At 43.3% G+C, this 25,841-nt stretch overlaps 2 protein-coding genes across 3 annotated transcripts in view; both read right to left on the bottom strand.

Moving 5' to 3' along the window:
• Positions 1 to 13,632, bottom strand: part of mlpha (melanophilin a) — a 93,065-nt gene extending 79,433 nt beyond the window's left edge. For both annotated transcript variants that reach the window (XM_082963621.1, XM_082963622.1), the window contains exons 1-9: positions 13,472 to 13,632; positions 12,841 to 12,990; positions 8,374 to 8,595; positions 3,809 to 3,921; positions 1,913 to 1,957; positions 1,709 to 1,770; positions 1,500 to 1,610; positions 1,275 to 1,398; positions 939 to 1,135 (exon numbers count right to left, since the gene is read on the bottom strand). In XM_082963621.1, the coding sequence (XP_082819747.1) occupies positions 939 to 1,135; positions 1,275 to 1,398; positions 1,500 to 1,610; positions 1,709 to 1,770; positions 1,913 to 1,957; positions 3,809 to 3,921; positions 8,374 to 8,595; positions 12,841 to 12,938 (972 nt within the window). In that variant the 5' untranslated portion in view covers positions 12,939 to 12,990; positions 13,472 to 13,632. The remainder of the gene's footprint in view (positions 1 to 938; positions 1,136 to 1,274; positions 1,399 to 1,499; positions 1,611 to 1,708; positions 1,771 to 1,912; positions 1,958 to 3,808; positions 3,922 to 8,373; positions 8,596 to 12,840; positions 12,991 to 13,471) is intronic.
• Positions 13,633 to 18,877: 5,245 nt separating this feature from the next.
• Positions 18,878 to 20,661, bottom strand: trim63a (tripartite motif containing 63a). Its single transcript, NM_001279122.1, is given in 2 exon segments — positions 18,878 to 19,479; positions 19,482 to 20,661. Coding segments are annotated over 2 exon segments (1,065 nt in total). The 5' UTR covers positions 20,514 to 20,661; the 3' UTR covers positions 18,878 to 19,446.
• Between the last annotated feature and the right edge of the window lie 5,180 nt (positions 20,662 to 25,841).

The following is a 25,841-nucleotide window of genomic DNA, read 5'->3' as shown; positions in this document are numbered from 1 at the left end:
GGGTAGTTTAATAGTGTAGAGAGACGTCATCTGTCTCATGTCAGGGTAGTTTAATAGTGTAGAGAGACGTCATCTGTCTCACGTCAGGGTAGTTTAATAGTGTAGAGAGACGTCATCTGTCTCACGTCAGGGTAGTTTAATAGTGTAGAGAGACGTCATCTGTCTCATGTCAGGGTAGTTTAATAGTGTAGAGAGACGTCATCTGTCTCATGTCAGGGTAGTTTAATAGTGTAGAGAGACGTCATCTGTCTCATGTCAGGGTAGTTTAATAGTGTAGAGAGACGTCATCTGTCTCATGTCAGGGTAGTTTAATAGTGTAGAGAGACGTCATCTGTCTCATGTCAGGGTAGTTTAATAGTGTAGAGAGACGTCATCTGTCTCATGTCAGGGTAGTTTAATAGTGTAGAGACGTCACCTGTCTCATGTCAGGGTAGTTTAATAGTGTAGAGAGACGTCATCTGTCTCATGTCAGGGTAGTTTAATAGTGTAGAGAGACGTCATCTGTCTCATGTCAGGGTAGTTTAATAGTGTAGAGAGACGTCATCTGTCTCATGTCAGGGTAGTTTAATAGTGTAGAGAGACGTCATCTGTCTCATGTCAGGGTAGTTTAATAGTGTAGAGAGACGTCATCTGTCTCATGTCAGGGTAGTTTAATAGTGTAGAGAGACGTCACCTGTCTCATGTCAGGGTAGTTTAATAGTGTAGAGAGACGTCTCATGTCAGGGTAGTTTAATAGTGTAGAGAGACGTCATCTGTCTCATCTCCATTTCAGCTCTATTTCACTTTCTCTTTGTCACACACACACCATTCTACACACACACACACACACACACACACACACACACACATTTTTTTTCTCTCTCTCTCTCACACACACACACACACACACACACACACACACCATTCTCACACACACACACTTGTCACACATCCCCTACCGGTGGCTGTGTTGGGAGCTGCATGTTCTCGTGAGAGCCAACTCGGCTGTAGGAAGGGCGTCGGCGATAGGGGGTCTGGTACATGGTGTTGCGCCCTCCTTCCTCCTCCTCTGACGTGTCCACATAGTGCTGGCGGTTCATAGAGGAGCTGATCTTGGACAGGGAGCGGGCACGCACCATCCCATACTGCCCATCGTCTGAGAACCATCGCTTTAGCTCAGGTTATATTACAAAATGTCAGTTTGGCGTGAAATTACTGTTGTTGTAGTTTTGTAATGCTATTACATTGTAAAATAACCAGCTCTGATTGAATGTGTGTGTCTGCGTGTTGCTTACCGGGGCGCATGTTGTACCTATCCAGGCTCTTCCTACGGTTCATGCGGTGGTGTTGTTGTTGCTGCATGGAATCCATGTACTCCATGTCACCACGGTGACCACCGCCTCGCTCCTCCTGGATCTGCTGTTCAGATGTGACATAACCATCACAATCTCAAATAACCCCCTATTCCCACAATGCACTACTTTTGGCTAGTAGAAACCAGAACCGTTTTGTCCGTCTACCTGGTAGGATTGTCGACGAGAGTGAGTGCGAGAGTGGGGTGGAAAATACTCTTCTATATCCACATCCAAGTCCATGGGATGAACAGAGAGCAGACGCTTGTTCTTTCGCATCTGACAAAACAACGGGATGGAGACATAAAGAGAAGTAGTGAGTCTGGGATATGATATCTAGTTTCTCAAGAACTATATTGAGAGGAGAAACTGTTTACCATTTTGTATCGCTGAGCTTCTGCTTCTGCATAGTCCTCATCATGACCATTGTACCTATCATCTACAGGGGAGAGAGGGAGAAGGGGTGACTTTTCTTTCTTCTCAAATTGTGTAACCCCGTGTTACGTTTGCATATCATAGTGCTTATGCTGGTGTTATTATTTATACTATTTTCCCCCATTGCCTTCATCTATTCTACTTACTGCGGAAATCGGGCATGCTTTGTGTGTCACTGTCACGACGGGTGCCTGTGAAGACAGAGAGAAGTGATATTCTGTTACTAATAATTATATAGTCAGTACCAGTCACCTACTCATTCCAAGGTTTTTCTTTATTTTTACTATTTTCTACATTGTAGAATAATAGTGAAGACATCAAAACTGTTAAATAACACGTGGAAAGATGTAGTAACCACAAATCAAAATATATTACATTTTTTGAGATTCTTCAAAGTAGCCACCTTTTGCCTTGATGACAGCTTTGCACACGCTTGGCATTCTCTCAACCAGCTTCATTCATGAGGTAGTCACCTGGAATGCATTTCAATTAACAGGTGTTCCATGCTAAAAGTTAATTTGTGGAATTCCTTTCCTTCTTAATGCGTTTGAGCCAATCAGTTGTGTTGTGACAAGGTAGGGGTGGTATACAGAAGATAGCCCTATTTGGTAAAAGACCAAGCCCATATTATGGAAAGAACAGCTCAAATAAGCAAAGACAAACGACAGGACATCATTACTTTAAGACATGAGGGTCAGTCAATCCGGAAAATTTCAAGAACTTTGAAAGTTTCTTCAAGTGCAGTCGCAAAAACCATCAAGCGCCATGATGAAACTGGCTCTCATGAGGACCGCCACAGGAAAGGAAGACCCAGAGTTACCTTTGCTGCAGAGGACAAGTTCATTAGAGTTACCAGCCTCAGAAATTTCAGCCCAAATAAATGCTTCACAGAATTCAAGTAACAGACACATCTCAACATCAACTGTTCAGAGGAGACTGCGTGAATCAGGCCTACATGGTCGAATTGCTGCAAAGAAACCACTACTAAAGGACACCAATAAGAAGAAGAGACTTGCTTGGGCCAAGAAACACATTAGACCATTGGAAATCTGTCCTTTGGTCTGATGAGTCCAAATTTTAGATTTTTGGTTGCAATCGTGTCTTTGTGAGACGCAGAGTAGGTGTATTTGACCAAGAAGGAGAGTGATGGAGTGCTGCATGAGATGACCTGGCCTCCACAATCACCTGACCTCAACAGAATTGAAATGGTTTGGGATGAGTTGGACCTCAGAGTGAAGGAAAAGCAGCCAACAAGTGCTCAGCATATGTGGGAACTCCTTCAAGACTGTTGGAAAAGTATTCCAGGTGAAGCTGGTTGAGAGAATGCAAAGAATGTGCAAAGCTGTCATCAAGGCAAGAATCTACAATGTATTTTGATTTGTTTAACACTTTTTTTGGTTACTACATGATTCCAGATTATTTCATAGTTTTGATGTCTACACTATTCTACAATGTAGAAAATAGTAAAAATAAAGAAAAACCCTTGAATGAGTCGGTGTGTCCAAACTTTTGACTGGTACTGTACTTCAAATCATCTCTTTGTCCTCTGTGAGGTCTGGGTCAAGAGGACTGTTAGAATACAGAACATACAACAGCCACTCAGTTCTAGAACACTGTTCCCAGTTCTGGAATGCTACATATGACCATTAGTAGAGGCTGGTGGGAGGAGCTATAGGAGGACAGGCTCATTGTAATGGCTGGAATGGAATCAGGGACGGTCGGAACGGAGTCAAACAGGTGGTTTCCGATGGATGTGTTGATACCATTCCGTTTACAATGAGCCCGTCCTCCTATAGCTCCTCCCACCAGCTGCCAGTGGTGACCATTTGTCATCATAGCATGGGCATGTCACCCCGGTGTCAAGTACAGGCCCTACCATGTGACTCTTCATTACAGCCAGCCATGTGTCACACTCCTGATCATTTGGTGACCAAAATGTGACACTTGGACACGTCTCAACAACAACCACAACTACAACTGTAACATGTGCTTACATTTAGAAGTATGCACAACGAATCAATAATCAAACAAAAAGAACCCACCCTCTCCGTTGAGTCGCTTGTAAAGAGACTTCATCACCTTGGCACTGCCGAAACGCTTGAAACGGGTGCGCACGTTGTCATGGTACCATCCCACCGTTCCGATTTTCAGGACCCTGCAAGGTAAACACAAGAGTCACTTCAGTCTCAATATGACCCCATAGAGCTAGGAGAGTCACTTCAGTCTCAATATGAACCCCTTAGAGCTAGGAGAGTCACTCCAGTCTCAATATGAACCCCATAGAGCTAGGAGAGTCACTCCAGTCTCAATATGAACCCCATAGAGCTAGGAGAGTCACTCCAGTCTCAATATGAACCCCATAGAGCTATCAGAGTCACTCCAGTCTCAATATGAACCCCACAGAGCTAGGAGAGTCACTCCAGTCTCAATATGAACCCCATAGAGCTAGGAGAGTCACTCCAGTCTCAATATGAACCTCATAGAGCTAGCAGAGTCACTCCAGTCTCAATATGAACCCCTTAGAGCTAGGAGAGTCACTCCAGTCTCAATATGAACCCCATAGAGCTATCAGAGTCACTCCAGTCTCAATATGAACCCCATAGAGCTAGGGAGCACCCGTCTCTGCCCGAGCTAGGAGAGTCACTCCAGTCTCAATATGAACCCCATAGAGCTAGGAGAGTCACTCCAGTCTCAATATGAACCTCATAGAGCTAGCAGAGTCACTCCAGTCTCAATATGAACCCCATAGAACTAGGAGAGTCACTCTAGTCTCAATATGAACCCCATAGAGCTAGGAGAGTCACTCCAGTCTCAATATGAACCCCATAGAGCTAGCAGAGTCACTCCAGTCTCAATATGAACCCCATAGAGCTAGGAGAGTCATTCCAGTCTCGATATGAACCCCATAGAGCTAGGAGAGTCACTCCAGTCTCAATATGAACCCCATAGAACTAGGAGAGTCACTCTAGTCTCAATATGAACGCCATAGAGCTAGGAGAGTCACTCCAGTCTCATCATGAACCCCATAGAGCTAGGAGAGTCACTCCAGTCTCATCATGAACCCCATAGAGCTGGAGATTCACTCCAGTCTCAATATGAACCCCATCATCAATGGAATGTATATGAATCCCATAGAGCTTGAGTTTCCTGACTATGTCACCTGAACAGGACTCTTGACCCTCTTCTGTGACAATATATTATTACTAGCCTTCTAAGAGTTTGCCCTACTATAACTATATATTATTACTAGCCTTCTAAGAGTTGGCCCTACTACAACTATATATTATCACTAGCCATCTAAGAGTTGGCCCTCTTCTCTAACTATATATTATTACTGGCCTTGTAAGAGTTGGCCCTACTATAACTATATATTATTACTAGCCTTCTAAGAGTTGGCCCTACTTAACTATATATTATCACTAGCCATCTAAGAGTTGGCCCTCTTCTCTAACTATATATTATTACTGGCCTTGTAAGAGTTGGCCCTACTATAACTATATATTATTACTAGCCTTCTAAGAGTTGGCCTCTTCTCTAACTATATATTATTACTTGCCTTCTAAGAGTTGGCCCTACTATAACTATATATTATTACTAGCCTTCTAAGAGTTGGCCCTCTTCTCTAACTATATATTACTACTAGCCTTGTAAGAGTTGGCCCTACTATAACTATATATTATTACTAGCCTTCTAAGAGTTGGCCTCTTCTCTAACTATATATTATTACTTGCCTTCTAAGAGTTGGCCCTACTATAACTATATATTATTACTAGCCTTCTAAGAGTTGGCCCTCTTCTCTAACTATATATTATTACTAGCCTTCTAAGAGTTGGCCTCTTCTCTAACTTTATATTATTACTAGCCTTCTAAGAGTTCGCCCTACTATAACTATATATTATTACTAGCGTTCTAAGAGTTGGCCCTCTTCTCTAACTATATATTACTACTAGCCTTGTAAGAGTTGGCCCTACTATAACTATATATTATTACTAGCCTTCTAAGAGTTGGCCTCTTCTCTAACTATATATTATTACTAGCCTTCTAAGAGTTGGCCCTCTTCTCTAACTATATATTATTACTTGCCTTCTAAGAGTTGGCCCTACTATAACTATATATTATTACTAGCCTTCTAAGAGTTGGCCCTCTTCTCTAACTATATATTATTACTAGCCTTCTAAGAGTTGGCCCTACTATGACTATATATTATTACTAGCCTTCTAAGAGTTGGCCCTCTTCTCTGACTATATATTATTACTAGCCTTCTAAGAGTTGGCCCTCTTCTCTGACTATATATTATTACTAGCCTTCTAAGAGTTGGCCCTACTATAACTATATATTATCACTAGCCTTCTAAGAGTTGGCCCTCTTCTCTAACTATATATTATTACTAGCCTTCTAAGAGTTGGCCCTTTTCTCTGACTATATATTATTACTAGCCTTCTAAGAGTTGGCCTCTTCTCTAACTATATATTATTACTAGCCTTCTAAGAGTTGGCCCTCTTCTCTAACTATATATTATTACTAGCCTTCTAAGAGTTGGCCCTCTTCTCTAACTATATATTATTACTAGCCTTCTAAGAGTTGGCCTCTTCTCTAACTATATATTATTACTAGCCTTCTAAGAGTTGGCCCTCTTCTCTAACTATATATTATTACTTGCCTTCTAAGAGCTGGCCCTACTATAACTATATATTATTACTAGCCTTCTAAGAGTTGGCCCTCTTCTCTAACTATATATTATTACTAGCCTTCTAAGAGTTGGCCTCTTCTCTACCTTTATATTATTACTAGCCTTCTAAGAGTTGGCCCTCTTCTCTGACTATATATTATTACTAGCCTTCTAAGAGTTGGCCCTCTTCTCTGACTATATATTATTACTAGCCTTCTAAGAGTTGGCCCTCTTCTCTGACTATATATTATTACTAGCCTTCTAAGAGTTGGCCCTACTATAACTATATATTATCACTCGCCTTCTAAGAGTTGGCCCTCTTCTCTAACTATATATTATTACTAGCCTTCTAAGAGTTGGCCCTACTATAACTATATATTATTACTAGCCTTCTAAGAGTTGGCCCTCTTCTCTAACTATATATTATTACTAGCCTTCTAAGAGTTGGCCTCTTCTCTAACTTTATATTATTACTAGCCTTCTAAGAGTTGGCCCTACTATAACTATATATTATTACTAGCCTTCTAAGAGTTGGCCATCTTCTCTGACTATATATTATTACTAGCCTTCTAAGAGTTGGCCCTACTATAACTATATATTATTACTAGCCTTCTAAGCGTTGGCCCTACTATAACTATATATTATTACTAGCCTTCTAAGAGTTGGCCCTCTTCTCTAACTTTATATTATTACTGGCCTTCTAAGAGTTGTCCCTCTTCTCTGACTATATATTATTACTAGCCTTCTAAGAGTTGGCCCTTTTCTCTGACTATATATTATTACTAGCCTTCTAAGAGTTGGCCCTATTATAACTATATATTATCACTAGCCTTCTAAGAGTTGGCCTTCTTCTCTGACTATATATTATTACTAGCCTTCTAAGAGTTGGCCTTCTTCTCTGACTATATATTATTACTAGCCTTCTAAGAGTTGGCCCTACTTAACTATAGATTATTACTAGCGTTCTAAGAGTTGGCCCTCTTCTCTAACTATATATTACTACTAGCCTTGTAAGAGTTGGCCCTACTATAACTATATATTATTACTAGCCTTCTACGAGTTGGCCCTCTTCTCTAACTATATATTATTACTAGCCTTCTAAGAGTTGGCCCTACTTAACTATAGATTATTACTAGCGTTCTAAGAGTTGGCCCTCTTCTCTAACTATATATTATTACTAGCCTTCTAAGAGTTGGCCCTACTATAACTATATATTATTGCTAGCCTTCTAAGAGTTGGCCCTCTTCTCTAACTATATATTATTACTAGCCTTCTAAGATTTGGCCCTCTTCTCTAACTTTATATTATTACTAGCCTTCTAAGAGTTGGCCCTACTATAACTATATATTATTACTAGCCTTCTAAGAGTTGGCCCTCTTCTCTGACTATATATTATTACTTGCCTTCTAAGAGTTGGCCCTACTACAACTATATATTATCACTAGCCATCTAAGAGTTGGCCCTCATCTCTAACTATATATTATTACTGGCCTTGTAAGAGTTGGCCCTACTATAACTATATATTATTACTAGCCTTCTAAGAGTTGGCCTCTTCTCTCACTATATATTATTACCAGCCTTCTAAGAGTTGGCCCTCTTCTCTATCTATATATTATTACTAGCCTTCTAAGAGTTGGTCCTACTATGACAATATATTATTACTAGCCTTCTAAGAGTTGGCCCTCTTCTCTAACTATATATTATTACTAGCCTTCTAAGAGTTGGCCCTACTATAACTATTTCTTATTACTAGCCTTCTATGAGTTGGCCCTCTTCTCTGACTGCCTGAAGCTTCATAATGACACAGACAATCTTGGTTCAGGACCTGGTCAGTCAAACAATTGCAAATGTTTCCAAACACATCTGTTATTACTATGTGTTCAGGAGAATCTCTTAATGCTGTGTGTTCAGGAGACCTTGACACCCACGGGCCCCCACCTTGTCATACGACAGGGGTCGCACACCCAGCCGTGATCCTTCTTGTTGTAGCGGCTGCATGCCTTGCAGGTGTACATCTTACAGTCTATGCACTGACGCTTACTGTTGACCAGGAACTTGAAGGGCTGTAGACAGCGGATACAGTGAGAGTCTACCAGGGTGGTCTGAGTACCCAGCAGCTCAATCTTAGTGTCCTCTTTCTCTATCTTAGTCTTTAGGTCCCTAGAGGAGAGGAGAGGAGAGGAGAGGAGAGGAGAGGAGAGGAGAGGAGAGGAGAGGAGAGGAGAGGAGAGGAGAGGAGAGGTGGGGAGGGGAGGGGAGGGGAAGAAGTGGAGAAGGAGAGGAGGAGGAGAAGAGCGAAGAAGAGGGGAGAGGAGGAGAAGAGCAGAGGGGAGGGCATAGAGAAGTGATGAAATCATTATACGGTAGATTACTATAAAGCATGAAATCATTATACAGTAGATTTCTATATATCAAACCAAATTTTATTAGTCACATGCACCGAATACAACAGGTGTAGACCTTATAGTGAAATGCTTACTTATGAGCCCCTAACCAACAATGCAGTTTAAAAAAATACAGATCAAAATAAGAGATAAAAGTAACAAGTAATTAAAGAGCAGCAGTAAAATAACAATAGCGAGACTATATACAGGGGGGTACCGATACAGAGTCAGTGTGGCACTGGTTAGTTGAGGTAGTATGTACATGTAGGAGAGTTAATAAAGTGACTATGCATAGATGACAACAGAGTAGCAGTGGTGTGGAGGGGGGGGCAATGCAAATAGTCTGCGTAGCCATTTGACTAGATGTTCAGGAGTCTTATGGTTTGGGGGTAGAAGCTGTTTAGAGGCCTCTTGGACCTAGTCTTGGCGCTCCGGTACCGCTTGCCGTGCTGTAGCAGAGAGAACAGTCTATGACTAGGGTGGCTGGAGTCTTTGACACTTTTTTGGGCCTTCCTCTGACACCGCCTGGTATAGTGGTCCTGGATGGCAGGAAGCTTGGCCCCAGTGATGTACTGTTTGCACTACCCTCTGTAGTGCCTTGCGGTCGGAGGCTGAGCAGTTGCCATACCAGGCAGTGATGCAACCCGTCAGGATGCTCTCGATGGTGCAGCTGTAGAACCTTTTGAGGATCTGAGGACCCATGCCAAATCTTTTCAGTATCCTGAGGGGGAATAGGTTTTGTCGTGCCCTCTATGACTGTCTTGGTGTGCTTGGACCATGTTAGTTTGTTGGTGATGTGGACACCAAGGAACTTGAAGCTCTCAACCTGCTCCACTGTAGCCCCATCGATGAGAATGGGGGCGTGTTCTGTTCTCTTTTTCCTGTAGTCCACAATCATCTCCTTTGTCTTGATCACATTGAGGGAGAGGTTGTTGTCCTGTCACCACATGGCCAGGTTTCTGACCTCCTCACTATAGGCTGTCTTGTCGGTGATCAGGCCTACCACTGTTGTGTCATCGTCAAATTTAATGATGGTGTTGGAGTTGTGCCTGGCCGTGCAGTCTGTGTTGTTACCTACCCTTACCACCTGGGGGTGGCCCATCAGGAAGTCCAGGATCCAGTTGCAGAGGGAGGTGTTTAGTCCCAGGGTCCTTAGCTTATTGATGAGATTTGAGGGCACTATGGTGTTGAGTGCTGAGCTCTAGTCAATGAATAGCATTCTCACATAGGTGTTCCTTTTGTCCAGGTGGGAAAGGGCATTGTGGAGTGCAGTAGAGATTGCATCATTTGTGGATCTGTTGGGGCGGTATGCAAATTAGGAGTGGGTCTAGGGTTTCTGGGATGATGGTGTTGATGTGAGCCATGACCAGCCTTTCAAAGCACTTCATGGCTACAGACGTGAGTGCTACTGGATCGGTAGTCATTTAGGCAGGTTACCTTAGTGTTCTTGGGCACAGGCACTATGGTGGTCTGCTTAAAACATGTTGGTATTACAGACTCGGACAGGGAGAGGTTGAAAATGTCAGTGAAGACACTTGCCTGTTGGTCAGCGCATGGTTGCAGTACACGTCCTGGTAATCTGTCTGGCCCTAGCGGCCTTGTGAATGTTGACCTGTTTAAAGGTCTTACTCACGTCGGCTGAGGAGTGCGTGATCACGCAGTCCTTCCGGTACACGCCGGTGCTCTCATGTTTCCGTGTTATTTGCCTCAAAGCGAGCATAGGAGTAGTCTAGCACGTCTGGTAGGCTCGTGTCACTGGGCAGCTCTCGGCTGTGCTTACCGGTGTAGTCTGTACTGGTTTGCAAGCCCTGCCACATCCGTCGAGCGTCAGAGCCGGTGTCATACGATTTGATCTCAGTCCTGTATTGATGCTTTGCCTGTTTGATGGTTCGTCAGAGGGCATAGCAGGATTTCTGATAAGCTTCCGGGTCAGAGTGCCGCTCCTTGAAAACGGCAGCTCTAGCCTTTAGCTCAGTGCGGAAGCTGCCTGAATTCCATGGCTCTGGTTGGCGTATGCACGTACAGTTCCTGTGGGGACGTAGTCATCGATGCGCTTCATTGCTGAAGCCACTGACTGATGCGGTGTACTCCTCAATGCCCTCGGAGGAATCCCGGAACATGGTTGCACATTTAACATGCTGATAGAAATTTGGTAAAACAGATTTAAGTTTCCCTGCATTAAAGTCCCAGGCTACTAGGAGCGCCGCCTCTGGGTGAGCGTTTTCCTGTTTGCTTATGGCGGAATACAGCTCATTCAATGCTGTCTTAGTGCCAGCCTCTGACTGTGGTGGTATGTAAACAGCTACAAAGAATACAGATGAAAACTCTCTCGGTAGGTAGTGTGGTCTACAGCTTATCATGAGATACTCTACCTCAGGCGAGCAATAGCTCAAGACTTCCTTAGATATCGTGCACCAGCTGTTATTTACAAAAATACATAGGCCGCCGCCCCTTGTCTTACCAGACGCCGCTGTTCTATCCTGCCGGTACATCGTATAACCAGCCAGCTGTATGTTGATATTGTCGTCGTTCAGCCACGACTCCGTGAAGCATAAGATGTTACAGTTTTTAATGTCCCGTTGGTAGTTTAATCTTCCGTGTAACTCGTCGATTTTATTCTCCAAGGATTGCACGTTTGCTAGCAGAATGGAGGGAAGTGGGAGTTTATTCGATCGCCTATCGATTTCTCAGAAGGCAGCCCGCCCTTCGGACCCTTTTTCTCTTCCGCCTCTTCATGCAGATCACGGGGATCGGGGCCTGTTCCCAAGGAAGCAAGTATATCCTTCGCGTCGGGCTCGTCAGAGTCGTGAAAGGGAAAAAAGGATTCTGCCAGTCCGTGGTGAGTAATTGCAGTCCTGATGTCTAGAAGTCATGTATAGTCATAAGAGACGGTAGTGGCAACATTATGTACAAAATAAGTAAAGAAATAAGTTACAAACAACGAAAATAAACGAACAAAAAAAAGCATGAAATCATTATACAGTAGATTAGTATATAGCATTAAATCAGTATACAGTAAATTAGTATATAACATTAAATCATTATACAGTAGATTAGTATATAGCATTAAATCAGTATACAGTAAATTAGTATATAGCATTAAATCATTATACAGTAGATTAGTATATAACATTACATCATTATACAGTAGATTAGTATATAGCATTAAGAAGATAACATTAAGTCCCTGTTAACTCCATGGATTATAATAAATCCGTTTAAGACTGGCTGTGGAATCATGCGTGCAGAATCACACTTATAATGTACCATTCTGTTCTGGTCAGTTTCAGCAGGGACTACATTACATAACTTAGAAAACATTTTACACAATGTCCTTCTGACAGTTTGTGAATAAAATAAAGTGACGTCTGACAAGAAGTCTATTTTCCTTTAAGAGTATGACAAGATGAGGAAGACAGAGGAGTCTTTGTGTCCCAGAGAGAATAGGCCTCCTGGCAACTTGTTTTCCCTGGGACACAGTACAGGCAGAACGGGCCTTGTGACTTATCCATGATCACTGTGATGAGCTGACTCACAACAGCAGGCCTGTTTCACACTTACATTCCTGAAGCCTGAACACACACACACACACACACACACACACACACACACACACACACACACACACACACACACACACACACACACACACACACACACACACACACACACACACACACACACACACACACACACACACACACACACACACACACAGTGGAAAACATATGACTAATATATAGATCGCTGAGGACCTCAGTGTGATCGACTCGTATGGAATCTATAGTGTTGGCATTCAGATAAAAGACAGACAACAAGTATCCAATGTTGTAGAGTCCTAAATGCTGTCAGCGTAAGACCTCATGATTATATATGTCACATACAGACAAGGAGTTTGTTATGTCAGATATGCTATTGAAAAACGCATCCAAGCTTTCCACCCGTCAACATTGATTCAATTTAATATTTTCTCACTAAACCTCTGAAATATGATATTGAACCTTATTGAAAAGTGACCCACCCCAGTCTCTCTTCTTCTATCTTCCTGAGGGTGAAGTCTCTCTGTATGACCTCCCAGACGTGCTTGGCCTCGTCATCTGAAAGCACGGTCAGGTCCATGGTTGTGGTGGAGAATATGAACCAGTACTTTACAGCAACACAGAGATGGTCCCTGTAAAGTAACCAAAGCTACTGAGAATATGGTCCTTGTAAAGTAACCAAAACTAGTGAGAATATGGTCCCTGTAAAGTAACCAAAACTAGTGAGAATATGGCTTCTGTAAAATAAGCAAAACTAGTGAGAATCCTGAAGGTTTATCACCCATGTACCCAAGCCAACACAACATAAGGATACATTGACACCACTGCTAAATGTCCACTTACTCCACAGGGTGGACCAGATTAGCCTGGTTGACTAGACTGACCACTCATCTTAACATTGTTTTACTGTGAGTGCAGCCAGCGGTTAGTCTAGTCAACCAGAATATATCACCAGATTGATTTAAAAAGCAGCATCTGAATAGATTTTCTAATTCATGTTTATACATTTTCTTGTACTTACTTTTCTAAAGAAAAATACATTGCACGGAAATTAAATCACGTATGCTACAAAAACTATCATCTTTGATTTAGTATATTAATAACATGAATTACCTTTACGCCCAGCTCAGAGCAGACAGCTGCGAGGTCAGTTGTTAATTCCCTGGATTTGAGGCAACACATTTGCGAATGGCCTGAAGAAGTCGGTTGTTCATCACATGCTCTGAGTCTCACAGAAGAGAGAGGATGAGCGAGCGGCTCACCCCTCCTCCAACTCCAAGTAGTTTTAACAACTAAGTAACAGGTCAAAATGGCCTGTATTTTCGCCAAATTTTAATTCAGTCATAGAGACAACGATGACCAGCTGCCTCTAATTGGGGATCATCCAAAAAACCCAACATAGAAAAACAGATACTAGAACCAAACAAAATAGAAAATTAAAACTAGAATAAACCCCCCAGTCACGCCCTGACCTACTCTATCATAGAAAATAAGAGCACTCAATGGTCAGGACGTGACAATCATATCAGTAAGTATGTTTTCCCTTACAGGGTAAATACGAGTACAGCTATTAGAAAACAAAATATTTTCCTGAAAAATGAATAACGACACTAAAGAGTTCGTCTCGGGCCTAACAACACCCATGCCAATATATCCTCCAAACACCGACTTCTCGGGCTTTATCACTTCATTAAATGTCTGCATTATTCTACCTGTTTCAATACAGACCACTGGCACCTTGTGATTGCTATCATACTCACTAAACTTCTAGGCATGAGTTTCACTCACTCATAATCCTATTTTTTCCTCTCACTGCACATTGGTGACTGCACTCTCACTGCACTCTTGGTGTGAAAAGCTATTTTGAACAGTGATAAGTTACAACCATCAAATAGAGCATCAACAACATGAAGGCCTCTATTGTTGACAGTGTGCTGGAGAAAGGTGCCCTTAGCAGCATAAAGATAGCACTGGCTGTCCACACAGAGGGAAGAGGGCACATTACCCAGTCAGGAAGACTTCGTTTCTGGAAACGTTGCTTCCTTTCCGCTGTATTTGATGGCAACTTATTGTGGCGGTCAAAGGACAGGATACAGATGTAAGATCTTAATCTGATCACCCTGTTGCAAGAGAACCTTCCTGCAATGCAGGAAACATACAACTTGTAGTTCATTTGAAGTTTAAAAAACGCTTCTGATGCTTGTAATTTCCACTTTTCAGACCAGAAATTTCAGACTTCATTTTCCCTTACGAAAAATGTATGAACACCTACAAAAATGGCCATTAATTATAATCCACATAATCATTCACATTTCCTGTTGCTGCAGGATTATTTTCCTGCTGTAGCAAACTGGCTCAAATGAAGATCCTACATCTGTAGGTCAAAGTACTATGGTGGAAACAAGGTAGAGCTACTGTATGTATCAGCAGTGGTGGCTCGGCTTCTATCTGGAAACTTCTGATCTGCAAGGGCAGGGTGTGCCAGATCATTTTATTAACAACAGTGGGGAATTGACTTTCCTCCTGGTGTTGAAACAAATCAAATAAGTCAACAGCAATTAAAGGATATTTCCACTCAACAACACAAAATAGCAAAGTGTCGCTTGCCACATCTTCAGGAGGATGCAAAACGCATCAACATCATGATGTGGCAACTAACAGTTCGCCTCACTGCTGACATGCACAAGATTTTGGGACTGAAATACCAAAATATCGTTTTTCAATACATTTTTCCTTCAAGGGTAATTCATATAAATGTACTGTATGATATTTTATCAGTAAAGCACTCATCCATACATGCTGGCTAGGATTGGTCATTGAGACAGTATGCTGTAGTTGTCGTTTCAAGGGCCAAACACAAGCCTTGAAGGTCTGAAAGGTCCTTACACATTATGTGGTCCTCTTTTAGTCCCCGACTCCCTGCAACCATCCGTCTAACTAAAGCATTGGCCCACTTCCTGGCTTAACAGGGGCGGTCTGATTCAAGGCTCTAAAATTAGCAGCCGGCAAGGCACTGGTAGCCTTCCAGGGGAAGTCCAGCTCTTATTTAGTAAAACTCTGCATTGCTATGGTTGCTACACTTAGAAGTGCTGATCTATGATCAGGACCCCTCTGTCCATGTCATATTACTCATTATGATCTAAAAGTCCAAACTGATCGTAGATCAGCACTCATACTTTGGTCACTACTCTTATTTAGTAAAACTCTGCTGCATTGCTGGCAGAAAGAGCTGACCGCTGCAGCACAAAGTTGATTGACCTTGCAGCCCAATCAAGCCCAAATGTGGAGGAAGTCAATACTCTTTAAGGTTACAGTAGAGAGCAGACCTTTAGAAAGGTCTAAGATTAGAAATGAAAGGCAAAGGTTAGCTGATTGGTCAGTGGTACTGTAGTTATTGTACACATGTAAGAGTCAAGGACCAATTTCACTTGAGCTTTAGTGAATTGACTAGTCATTGATGCCCAGTTTGCCAACCTAAGGTGAGCTGTAACAGATTTGCATTTGTAAAACGGGCTGGACATCTGCCCAACCTGCCAAACAGAGGTCTAACTCATATAGAGGTCAGAATTGTAATGTAATCGATGATACAGCAACACAACTTTTCCTCTCCTATGTAAAACATGTTGTACACTGCATCAGATTGAGATTGACAGGGCCACATTGTCTGGTGCCTGTCGTGACCTGCACTGTACATCCACATACACTGTCTGTAATATGAGGCACTAGGCCATGCACTCTCATATAGCAGACACATGAGACCTACAGGCAGGTCTATCACTGACCACCTCGACCTGGCAGAAAGTCAAGAATACACCACCGATCATCTCAAATATACTTATCATCTCAGATCTTGTCAATGCTACTTTGACAAGTTATGGTGTACAATTCCCGCTGATCTAAATTCCATACAGTCAGTTCACATTCACACTCTGCCTGGGCTGAGTAGTCTAAAGAGTAGAAGCTTGAAGACAGGTGTGTGATTTTTTTTTTGCCGAGTCAGGAATCGTAGCCGTCGCCTTCGTCATGTCTAGCTTGTTTTCCATTAGACTACCGTCTAATACGGCAGTACAGTATGGGTTGTTTTACGGTAGCCTACCGTCTAATACGGTAGTACAGTATGGGTTGTTTTACGGTAGCCTACCGTCTAATATGGTAGTACAGTATGGGTTGTTTTACGGTAGCCTACCGTCTAATATGGTAGTACAGTATGGGTTGTTTTACGGTAGCCTACCGTCTAATACACTAGGACAGTATGGGTTGTTTTACAGTAGTCTACTGTCTAATACAGTAGGACAGTATGGGTTGTTTTACAGTAGTCTACTGTATAATACGGTAATACAGTATGGGTTGTTTTACAGTAACTTACCATCTAATATGGTAGAACAGTATGGGTTGTTTCACAGTAGTCTACCGTCTAATACGGTAGGAGAGTACCGGTAGTTTTACAGTAGGATACCGTCTAATATGGCAGTGAAGTATGGGAGGTTTTACTGTAGCCTACAATCTAATACGGTAGTACAGTATGGGTTGCTTTACGGTAGTCTACTGTCTAATACGGCAGTACAGTATGGTTTGTTTTACAGTAGCCTACCATCTAATATGGAAGGACAGTATGGGTTGTTTTACAGTAGCTTACCGTCTAATACGGTAGAGCAGTATGGTTTGTTTTACAGTAGCTTACCTTTCCTGTGTCTCATTCTAGTACAGAACTAACCATGCACATAGTCTCTGGTGACGGGACATTTAACATAAACTGCTAGCCAGCGGCAACACACAAAATATTTGGTTCCCTACATAACAGGGTGTGCCTCCAGGCTCGGTAGTTGCACAGTAGAGTAGAGTGATGGAGGTGGTGGTGCTGGTGGTGGGGTTCTGGGCTCTGGCTACATTGGCTGGCACTGTACAGTAACTAGAGTGAGTGGTGGTGAGGTTTCTGTGCTCTCTCAGTGAGTGCAGCCTGACAGCCTGTTGACTGTCTTTATCAGTTCTTCACCAGCACCATGTGGTCAGTGAGAGGCTGAGAGCAGTCAGATGGATGGCACCAGAGCAGAGGGCAGTCAGGTCGTTCCCATAAAGATACAGGCCTACCAACGTCAGAGAAATTAACTCTAGTTCCACTAGAGATGGTGATACAGGCTTTGGTTCCACACAGTTTCACTGCTGTTGATGTTGATGTAAGCTACTTACATAAAAGGGTCGTTCCATTTGATTTCAATCACTTTTTGACTGCACCCTTTTTGATTTGAACAACATTTTCTATACATATTTGCAATGTTTTGGACCTGAATGCCAAAGCATTTAGGAGATAGAGGTGCTCAGAGTTGACCCATGTTGCACACTCCACCCTGCCATGAGACATCCATGTCTTCATCACTGGAAAATATAAACGGTTGAGTTTAATATCATTTAAAAGCTTACAAACAGGGTTGTCAAACAATTTAATCATTTTACTTTAAAAACAAGTTTTGATTAAAATGACTTTTCCTTTAACATCAAATATCTAAAAACATGTAAACTCAGATTCTTTCCAATTTCACATATGTTGTAGGTTAGATCCTATTTTACGCCATCTGACGTGTTTGTGGTGTTCCAGTCATCGGTTGAGACACAGTCTATACTCTAGAATATAGACATGGATGTCTCATGGTAGGGTGGCGTCTGCAAAATGGGTCAACCTCAAGCATCTCTATCTCCTAAATGTTTTGGCATTCTGGTTCAAAAAGTCACTTTCTGACCACTTCTAACATGGGTAAATATGTATGGGTAGTTACATCCAAAACTAAAGGGGTGTGGTCAAAAAGTGATTGAAATCAAATGGAACGATCCGTAAGTCTATTCACACGCTGGGAATTGTACTGTAGAGAAATGTGTCGCTGGTATTGAATGGCGAATGGATTAAACATAGCCTATCATTTGAAGTCATCGTTTTATAGACGATCTGCAGAAGAGGATCCACAGTGATAATGGATTACAGTACATTGCTTCGAAACCACAAACATCTCCTACTGACTCAATGCATTGTCATCGCACTAGCATGCATTGCATGTACCAAAGGATTCATGTGACCAGCTTAACGTTTACGTTGCCCATCAGAAATAACCCCCGGTCAAAGTGGTCTCGACTCGCAGACCGTTTTTGTGAAGTGCAGCTGCTACCTCTTTTTTTCCCATTCCTGTCCGATAAGGGTATCAGTCTTGACCTCTGACCCATAGGCATACCAGACAGAGTCAGACAGCAACTGGAATGATCAAGACAAGTGGAGAAGAGGCTAGGTCAGGGAGGGAAACATGAGACCCCCCCACTCCTCTACCCACCCTGCTACACTGATCTATTCCAGACCTTGAAGGCCCTTCACCACCTCTCCCATTCTAGCCCTGTAAAAATAGACCCTATTTCACTAGCAAGAACACTAAGTAAGGCTATACTCTAAATTCATGAGCCATGTAAATGTGTAGCGCTAAATAAAGCACTATTCGTAAGTGAGGTGTGTGGGATATTGACAGGACGGGCAAAGTATTTCCGCAACACTTTATTTCTTTAAACTGTCAATTACATTAGAAATATTACAGTTGTGTTAAAAAAACAACACCAAGTGAATTAAGTGCATTTTGCAGCAATTCAAGTTTTCAATAGTTTGACAGACAATGATATATTATACACAACATGAATAATGCTTTGCTATATTTTTATATTTTTTTCGATCTAGTCTAGACTTGAGCAATGTACATTATGTGAAAAGCGTTCAAGTGTAAACTTAGTTATTTCCATGAGATATCTATTTCAGGAGATATCAAAAACAGTACCGTATAAACACGTAGAAATACAAAAGTATAAAAAAAGAAAAGGTCTGAACAAAATGTTGCGGCCTGGTCTCAGTGAAATAAACTACTTTTCAGAATTGCACTTTCCACCTTAGCTCTAAATTGTGTATTCACCACAGTGAATATCCTAGTTATAACTAGTCGATAAATAACTAGTTACTCTTTCTTAAAAAGCAGCTTGTTCATCAAACCAATCCTTATCTCAGTGCCCAAACCTCTCCTCAACTGCAATAATACAGTACTTCTAATACAGTCTTTAGTTATTTACTATTCCCCTCCCTCTTCTTCCTCCTCCTCCTCTCTTCTTCCTCTGTCACCACATCATCATCATCATCCCCCAGTCCAAAGCCCATTTGGTACAAGATGACCTCCACGTCTTCTGTGCACAGTGTAAGGTGCTCCATGTTCTCGAACCCAGGCTCGGGCCTCTCTAAGTTGGAGCCTTTAGCTGCCTCTTTGGCCTGTGCGATCAGCTCCTTCCCACTAATCAGGAACTCGGCTGCATTGCCCTTCTCCATGGTCTGGGCCGCCTTCTCCTTTAGGTTGATACTAGCCTGGAGCTGCTCTGTGTACCTCTCCACCAGGGACCTCAGCAACCCCAGCTTCCTCTCCTCCTCCTGGGTGATCTTTTCCAGGAGCTGGCCCTTACGTTCTTCCAGGATGGCATAGAGCAAGTCGAAGCTCTCCCCCAGACGTCTCTTCTGAAGCTGGCTGTTCTCCTCGATGCTCTTGCATGTGTCCTCCATCTGAGCCATCACGGCCTGGACACAGCTGTTACCCGCAGCAAGGAGATCTACGGCGTTCCGCAGCTCGGCCTTCTGGGTATCGTAGATGCTCTGCAGGGGTGACACCTCACAGTCCTTGTGCTGGCCGAACACTTTGCACATGGAGCAGGTGGGCGTCTGGCAGGTCACACAGTAAATATTGATGCGCTCGTCCTCGTGCTCCGTACACATGGGCTCCTTGGTGTCTTTGTCCTTCATCGGTGGGTCTGCAACGTTACCTACTACTTCTCCGCCGCCGCTCTCCGTCTGCTGCTTGTAGATATCAATGATGTTCTCCACCAGCAGGTTCCTCTGCAGGCCGTAGACGCCGTGGCGGTCCAGGACGACCTCGAAGCGGCAGGTGGGGCAGCGGAAGATGCCCCCGGAGTAGTGGTAAGGGTTGCGGGAGTCGTAGAGGTCGCTGGCGCAGCCGCGGCACAGGTTGTGTTGGCAGGGCAGGATGACTACGGGCTTCTGGAACATCTCCAGGCAGATGGGGCAGCTCAGCTGGCTCTCCAGGCTCTCCCTGGGGCTGGGCTGGTGCGTCACCTGGCTGGTCTGGATATCCATGTCTGGATAGATGGGTTTCTCTGTTCTCACAAGGTATAAGTCCTTAAAGTTCTGAGTGGGTGGCCTAGGCGCTTCGTCTTAGGTGGTGTGGCTCTTTCTCGTGTCTGTCTCTCCTTCTATTGCAGTCTGGTATAGTGACTGCTTTCTTCACTTGGTTTATTTTGATCTAGCCACTCTCCGGCCACAGCTGACGATTTATACCGCTGGGCTGGCCGTGACACCCGAGCCTCCACGCGGTCTGAGGCACGGGTCCCACCCTTTGCTTGTTTGCAAGGCTCAATTCGGAGAAAATTAACCCCTTCTGGCCCCGGCACATGCCATACTTAGCAACACCCCCCGTCCCGCCCTCCCCTCTCTCTCCTTCTGTGGGAGGGGCTAAATCAAATAGACAACTGGCCAAACAACCTCCTTGTGACTGGGGAAGATCCCGCCAATAACAACGTCTCGTCACCCACCACACCACAACACACGACTAGGGTCGTTCACGTCTGTTTACATCTTTGATTGACCCCTTTCGGCCTCTGCAGAAATAGGTCACACGTTATCCATATGCTTTCTCATAGCTAGACATCAGGTATGTTATTAATTAATCTCTCGTGGACAGACTACGTAAACATAAATCAAGCATCTGACCAAATTATGGAAGATTTTAGTTTCTGGGTTAACAGAGATTAGTGAAAGCATAAACATGTCCATATTCTGGTGTTCTACAGAGAAATTGTAAACATGCTGGTTTCCTTGAAGATGCTCTAGCAAACTGTAAATCGCATGGCTGACAGAAACAAATGCAGATTTGACAGAGTAAACAACGTAGAAATAGAATGAACACAAGTTGTAGAATCCACATAGTTTGTAATAGAGCCGGTAGAATGTGCCATATTGCTCTACTATATGTCTACAGAGAAGAGTGACTGAGCTGGTAGTACACACAATAGCAATAGAATGACATGTCCTATCCTCTGCCAGGTTCCCCTCCCCCCTCTTCCTTTACCCTGTACCCCTGCATAGCCTAAAAGACAGACTGTGTGTGTGTGTGTGTGTGTGTGTGTGTGTGTGTGTGTGTGTGTGTGTGTGTGTGTGTGTGTGTGTGTGTGTGTGTGTGTGTGTGTGTGTGTGTGTGTGTGTGTGTGTGTGTGTGTGTGTGTGTGTGTGTGTGTGTGTGTGTGTGTGTTGCACAACTCTGGAAAGTTTGGGGGTTGTAAACATTAAGTTATGTGCCCTCCTCGACACCCCAGCAGGACACGGTTGACCCAGCCCGGCGATCACAGCAGCTTGTGCAACACGGTCCACATCACACACCACAACACAGAACATCCATGGTACTCATTGTGCCGCTCCGAAAACCAGCAACAACAAAATAACAGGTGTAGTACACGGGGGGGGGGGGTGTACTCATGCACATGGGCTTGGATGCAGGGGTGGTATCCCAAACATTTCCACCGTGGAGGGGTGTTGTGTCAGGTTGTGACACGTTGGAGGTGTAGGGGGACTTTAGCCACGTGGGTGTAATCATGTCAACATGCTGGATATGGCTTAGAGAAGAAGATGGGGCCGATCGTCTGTAGATCAGGACGGACACAGTATACTGACGGTCATCTCTACCTGCACTGGTTCACAGGTACTGTAGTTTAGGACGGACACAGTATACTGACGGTCATCTCTACCTGCACTGGTTCACAGGTACTGTAGTTTAGGACAGACACAGTATACTGACGGTCATCTCTACCTGCACTGGTTCACAGGTACTGTAGTTTAGGACAGACACAGTATACTGACGGTCATCTCTACCTGCACTGGTTCACAGGTACTGTAGTTTAGGACAGACACAGTATACTGACGGTCATCTCTACCTGCACTGGTTCACAGGTACTGTAGTTTAGGACAGACACAGTATACTGACGGTCATCTCTACCTGCACTGGTTCACAGGTACTGTAGTTTAGGACAGACACAGTATACTGACGGTCATCTCTACCTGCACTGGTTCACAGGTACTGTAGTTTAGGACAGACACAGTATACTGACGGTCATCTCTACCTGTACTGATTCACAGGTACTGTAGTTTAGTTCACCTGTAACCCAGATAGCTCCACTGTGGATGCTGTGTCGGATATCACACCTTCATTATTATCTTGTGTGTAAGGATATCATCACTGAATGTTGCTTTCTAGTACACAACATTTGATTTTGAATCATGAATAGATCATCCATCCTTTCATCTGTTCACCCCAGAAAACACTCAGAAAATGTACATTCCCAGTTTGAATATATCAACAGCCATGTAACTGACCACTCCAGCATCCCTAGAGTACCACAACAAACGCATGAGGTTGTGGTGATGCAAGACTTCTCTGAACCTGCCGGTCCCAGTCCTTCCAGTAATGTTGAGAGACAGAGTCATGTGCTGCCTGGTCCTGCAGTGGGTGGTGCTGTGGGACAGTTGGAAGGGAGTGGACAGGGTAGACAGTGTACTTCAGAGAGAGATTTACATGTGTGGTTCCAGGAGACCAGTGGCGGGGTGAAGGGTCACACTCCTCAAAATGTCAGCAGGCGGATCACAGGCCAAGGCCACTGGCACCAGTGGATGATGTAGGGAGGAGCTACGGGAGGACGGGCTCATTGTAATGGCTGGAATGGAATACATGGAACGGTATCAAACACATCAAAGGTATGGAAAGCACATGTTTGACTCCGTTCCATTTATTCCATTCTAGCCATTACAATGAGTCCGTCCTCCTATAGCTCCTCCCACCAGCCTCCCCTGACTGGCACTAATAATAATACCCTAGCCTGGAATCCAAACGTATATGCATGAAACAGAGCAAACTCCAGGCTAGACCGAGAATGTGGTTATGTAATATGCATGTTATTGATGTTGTGTTTGTTGATTTTCTGTTCCTTGTTGATCACTTTATCGCTGAATTCGATTTTTTTTATCTCGGAACCCGGGACCAACTGTTGAATGCGGTGGCCAACTACTCGATTAGTTGACAGTTGCGTTACCAGTGTGTCATGAGAGACTTATGTACACATTGCTAAAAACATTGTGTCAACTCTTCTATGACATCATCAGTGTGTGCCTGGTTACCAAGGTAAATAGTCAGTCATGAAACGAACCACTAGATGGCGAGCCTTACCATTTATTTATCTGGTGAGACAAGTTGTAGCATTGACCGCCTTACTGGCATGATGCGTGAGTGGGTTTGAGAAGGACCGACTACTTTTTTCCACAAAGACACATGTACAAACACAGACACATGCAGACACACATACAAACACACCCTTACATGTCAGTTGTCTGGAAACTAAATGAATTTGTTTCCCCCATATGGCACAATAACATATCCAATGAGACTGAGTAAGCTGAGAGAATGTTTGTGTTCTTGTGACAATCAAAGATAAACAAGCAAATGTATGTTTCCGCTGTGGTGCCACTCAGATACATATCAGCTGTCCCATCGCCGTGTCAGAGCCCTGCCAAAAAGAATGATCCATTGTGCTGTTGTGTATGGAAACACAATGATGGGGACTGACGTGGGGAGGATAAGTGGCTGAAGGAGGCCTAGGACCTACTGGCTGAGGATCTTAATTTGATCACACTTTTGTTTTGAGAATGTTCCTGTACAGCAGGAAATGCAAACCTGAAGTGTATTTTGAGGTTTGAAAAAGCTTCTAAAGTTTGTGATTTCCACTTTAAAATGTCAGACTTGATTCGCCCTAATGAAAAATGTATCAGCCCCTACAAAGAATGTCCATTAATTGTAATTCACATAATAATTCACATTTCCTGTTGAGGCAAGATTATTTTCCTGCTGTAGCAAACTGGATCAAATTAAGATCCTAGGCCACAGCCCGGGCACAGGACTGCCAACATGGGCAGGAGCAGGAACTAGGCAGCAGGAAAGGTCAGCCTTAGCCTCGCCATCTTGTATAAACACAATTTCTGTCTCTGAGACTGTGTTTAATTCCCTGGAAATCAAAGGTCCACTTTGAGACATTGTGCCATTCTGAGGGTCCTACCCTGTTTTGTTCTGTTCAGCTCTGTTCTCAGTTGTTTTCCCACGGTCAATTAATAGACATGTCAGAATGTTTCCATTTTTGTTTTATAATGGGATATAGGGAGAGAGAAGAGGAGAACAGCAACATTGCCTCTCATCAAGAGAAATAGAAGTGATTGAAACGTGGAAACCTGGGCCCGTTTCCACAAAGCGTCTCAGAGTGCTGATCTAGGATCAGTTTTGCCTTTTAGATCATAATGAATAATATTATATGGACAGATCCTAGATCCCCACTGCTACCCTGAGACACTTTGTGTATACAGGCCTTGACAGTAGACTGCCCTTTCACCGGTCCTTCTACCGACTGTGTGTTTTATTTTGATTTATTTCACCTTTATTTAACCAGGTAGGCCAGTTGAGAACAAGTTCTCATTTACAACTGCGACCTGGCGTGTGTGTGTGTGTGTGTGTGTGTGTGTGTGTGTGTGTGTGTGTGTGTGTGTGTGTGTGTGTGTGTGTGTGTGTGTGTGTGTGTGTGTGTGTGTGTGTGTGTGTGTGTGTGTGTGTGTGTGTGTGTGTGTGTGTGTGTGTGTGTGTGTGTGTGTGTGTATTGCGTGGTAGAGGACAATGCAGGGATGTGATCTTACTGTGGCCATTCCCACAGACCATGGCCATGGAGAGAAGAGGGTTAAAGTCTTATCTCTCTGTTCTCACACCAGTCAGGCTAAAGGTCAGCTTCCTTCTCTAGCCTGACCTTTCTCTCTTGCCTTTGGACAAATGTACATGTTATGTTATTTTAACATGGCTGTGGTGTTCATTTATCAAATTGGTATGACATTCATGATGAAGGGTGGATGGAGGGTGTATTTGGTAGTACTAAAATGTTACGTCATTACGAAGATCATTTTAAAATAATTTTTAGACGCTATCTTGATACCCAACAGACGTAGCAACAGAATGTTATTTGTTGTCCCGTTACTTCTTGAGAAATGGTTGTTTTATTTCCCAGAGAAGACACAACATACTGTAGAATCTTGTCACAGCAGTTACTCTTTCAGTTGTCTTCAAACAGAAGGGTTTGTTTTCATGGAATATTACACTACAGATCCCATTTTAGCCGGCTGAAGTCAGTTAAATCAGAATCTCCCTAATAAATGTGTATATTCATCAGACAGTTAAAAGACAAATAGTTGACTCCCAACCCGACAGGGGTAAAGGAGGAGGCTCCAATAATTAGCTGATCTAACAACTTTGCAACAACTTCACTGGCTCTTTAGCTACCTTCTGCAACTACTTAGCAGTGGTTAGCTAACCCTCTCCCCTCAACCCTG

The sequence above is a fragment of the Salmo salar genome, chromosome 17 (genome assembly GCF_965601325.2).
Source record: "Salmo salar chromosome 17, fSalSal1, whole genome shotgun sequence".
Taxonomy (NCBI): Eukaryota; Metazoa; Chordata; class Actinopteri; order Salmoniformes; family Salmonidae; genus Salmo; species Salmo salar.
Note: the sequence above shows the minus strand (reverse complement) of the source record. Positions and strands in the feature narration are given on the sequence as shown.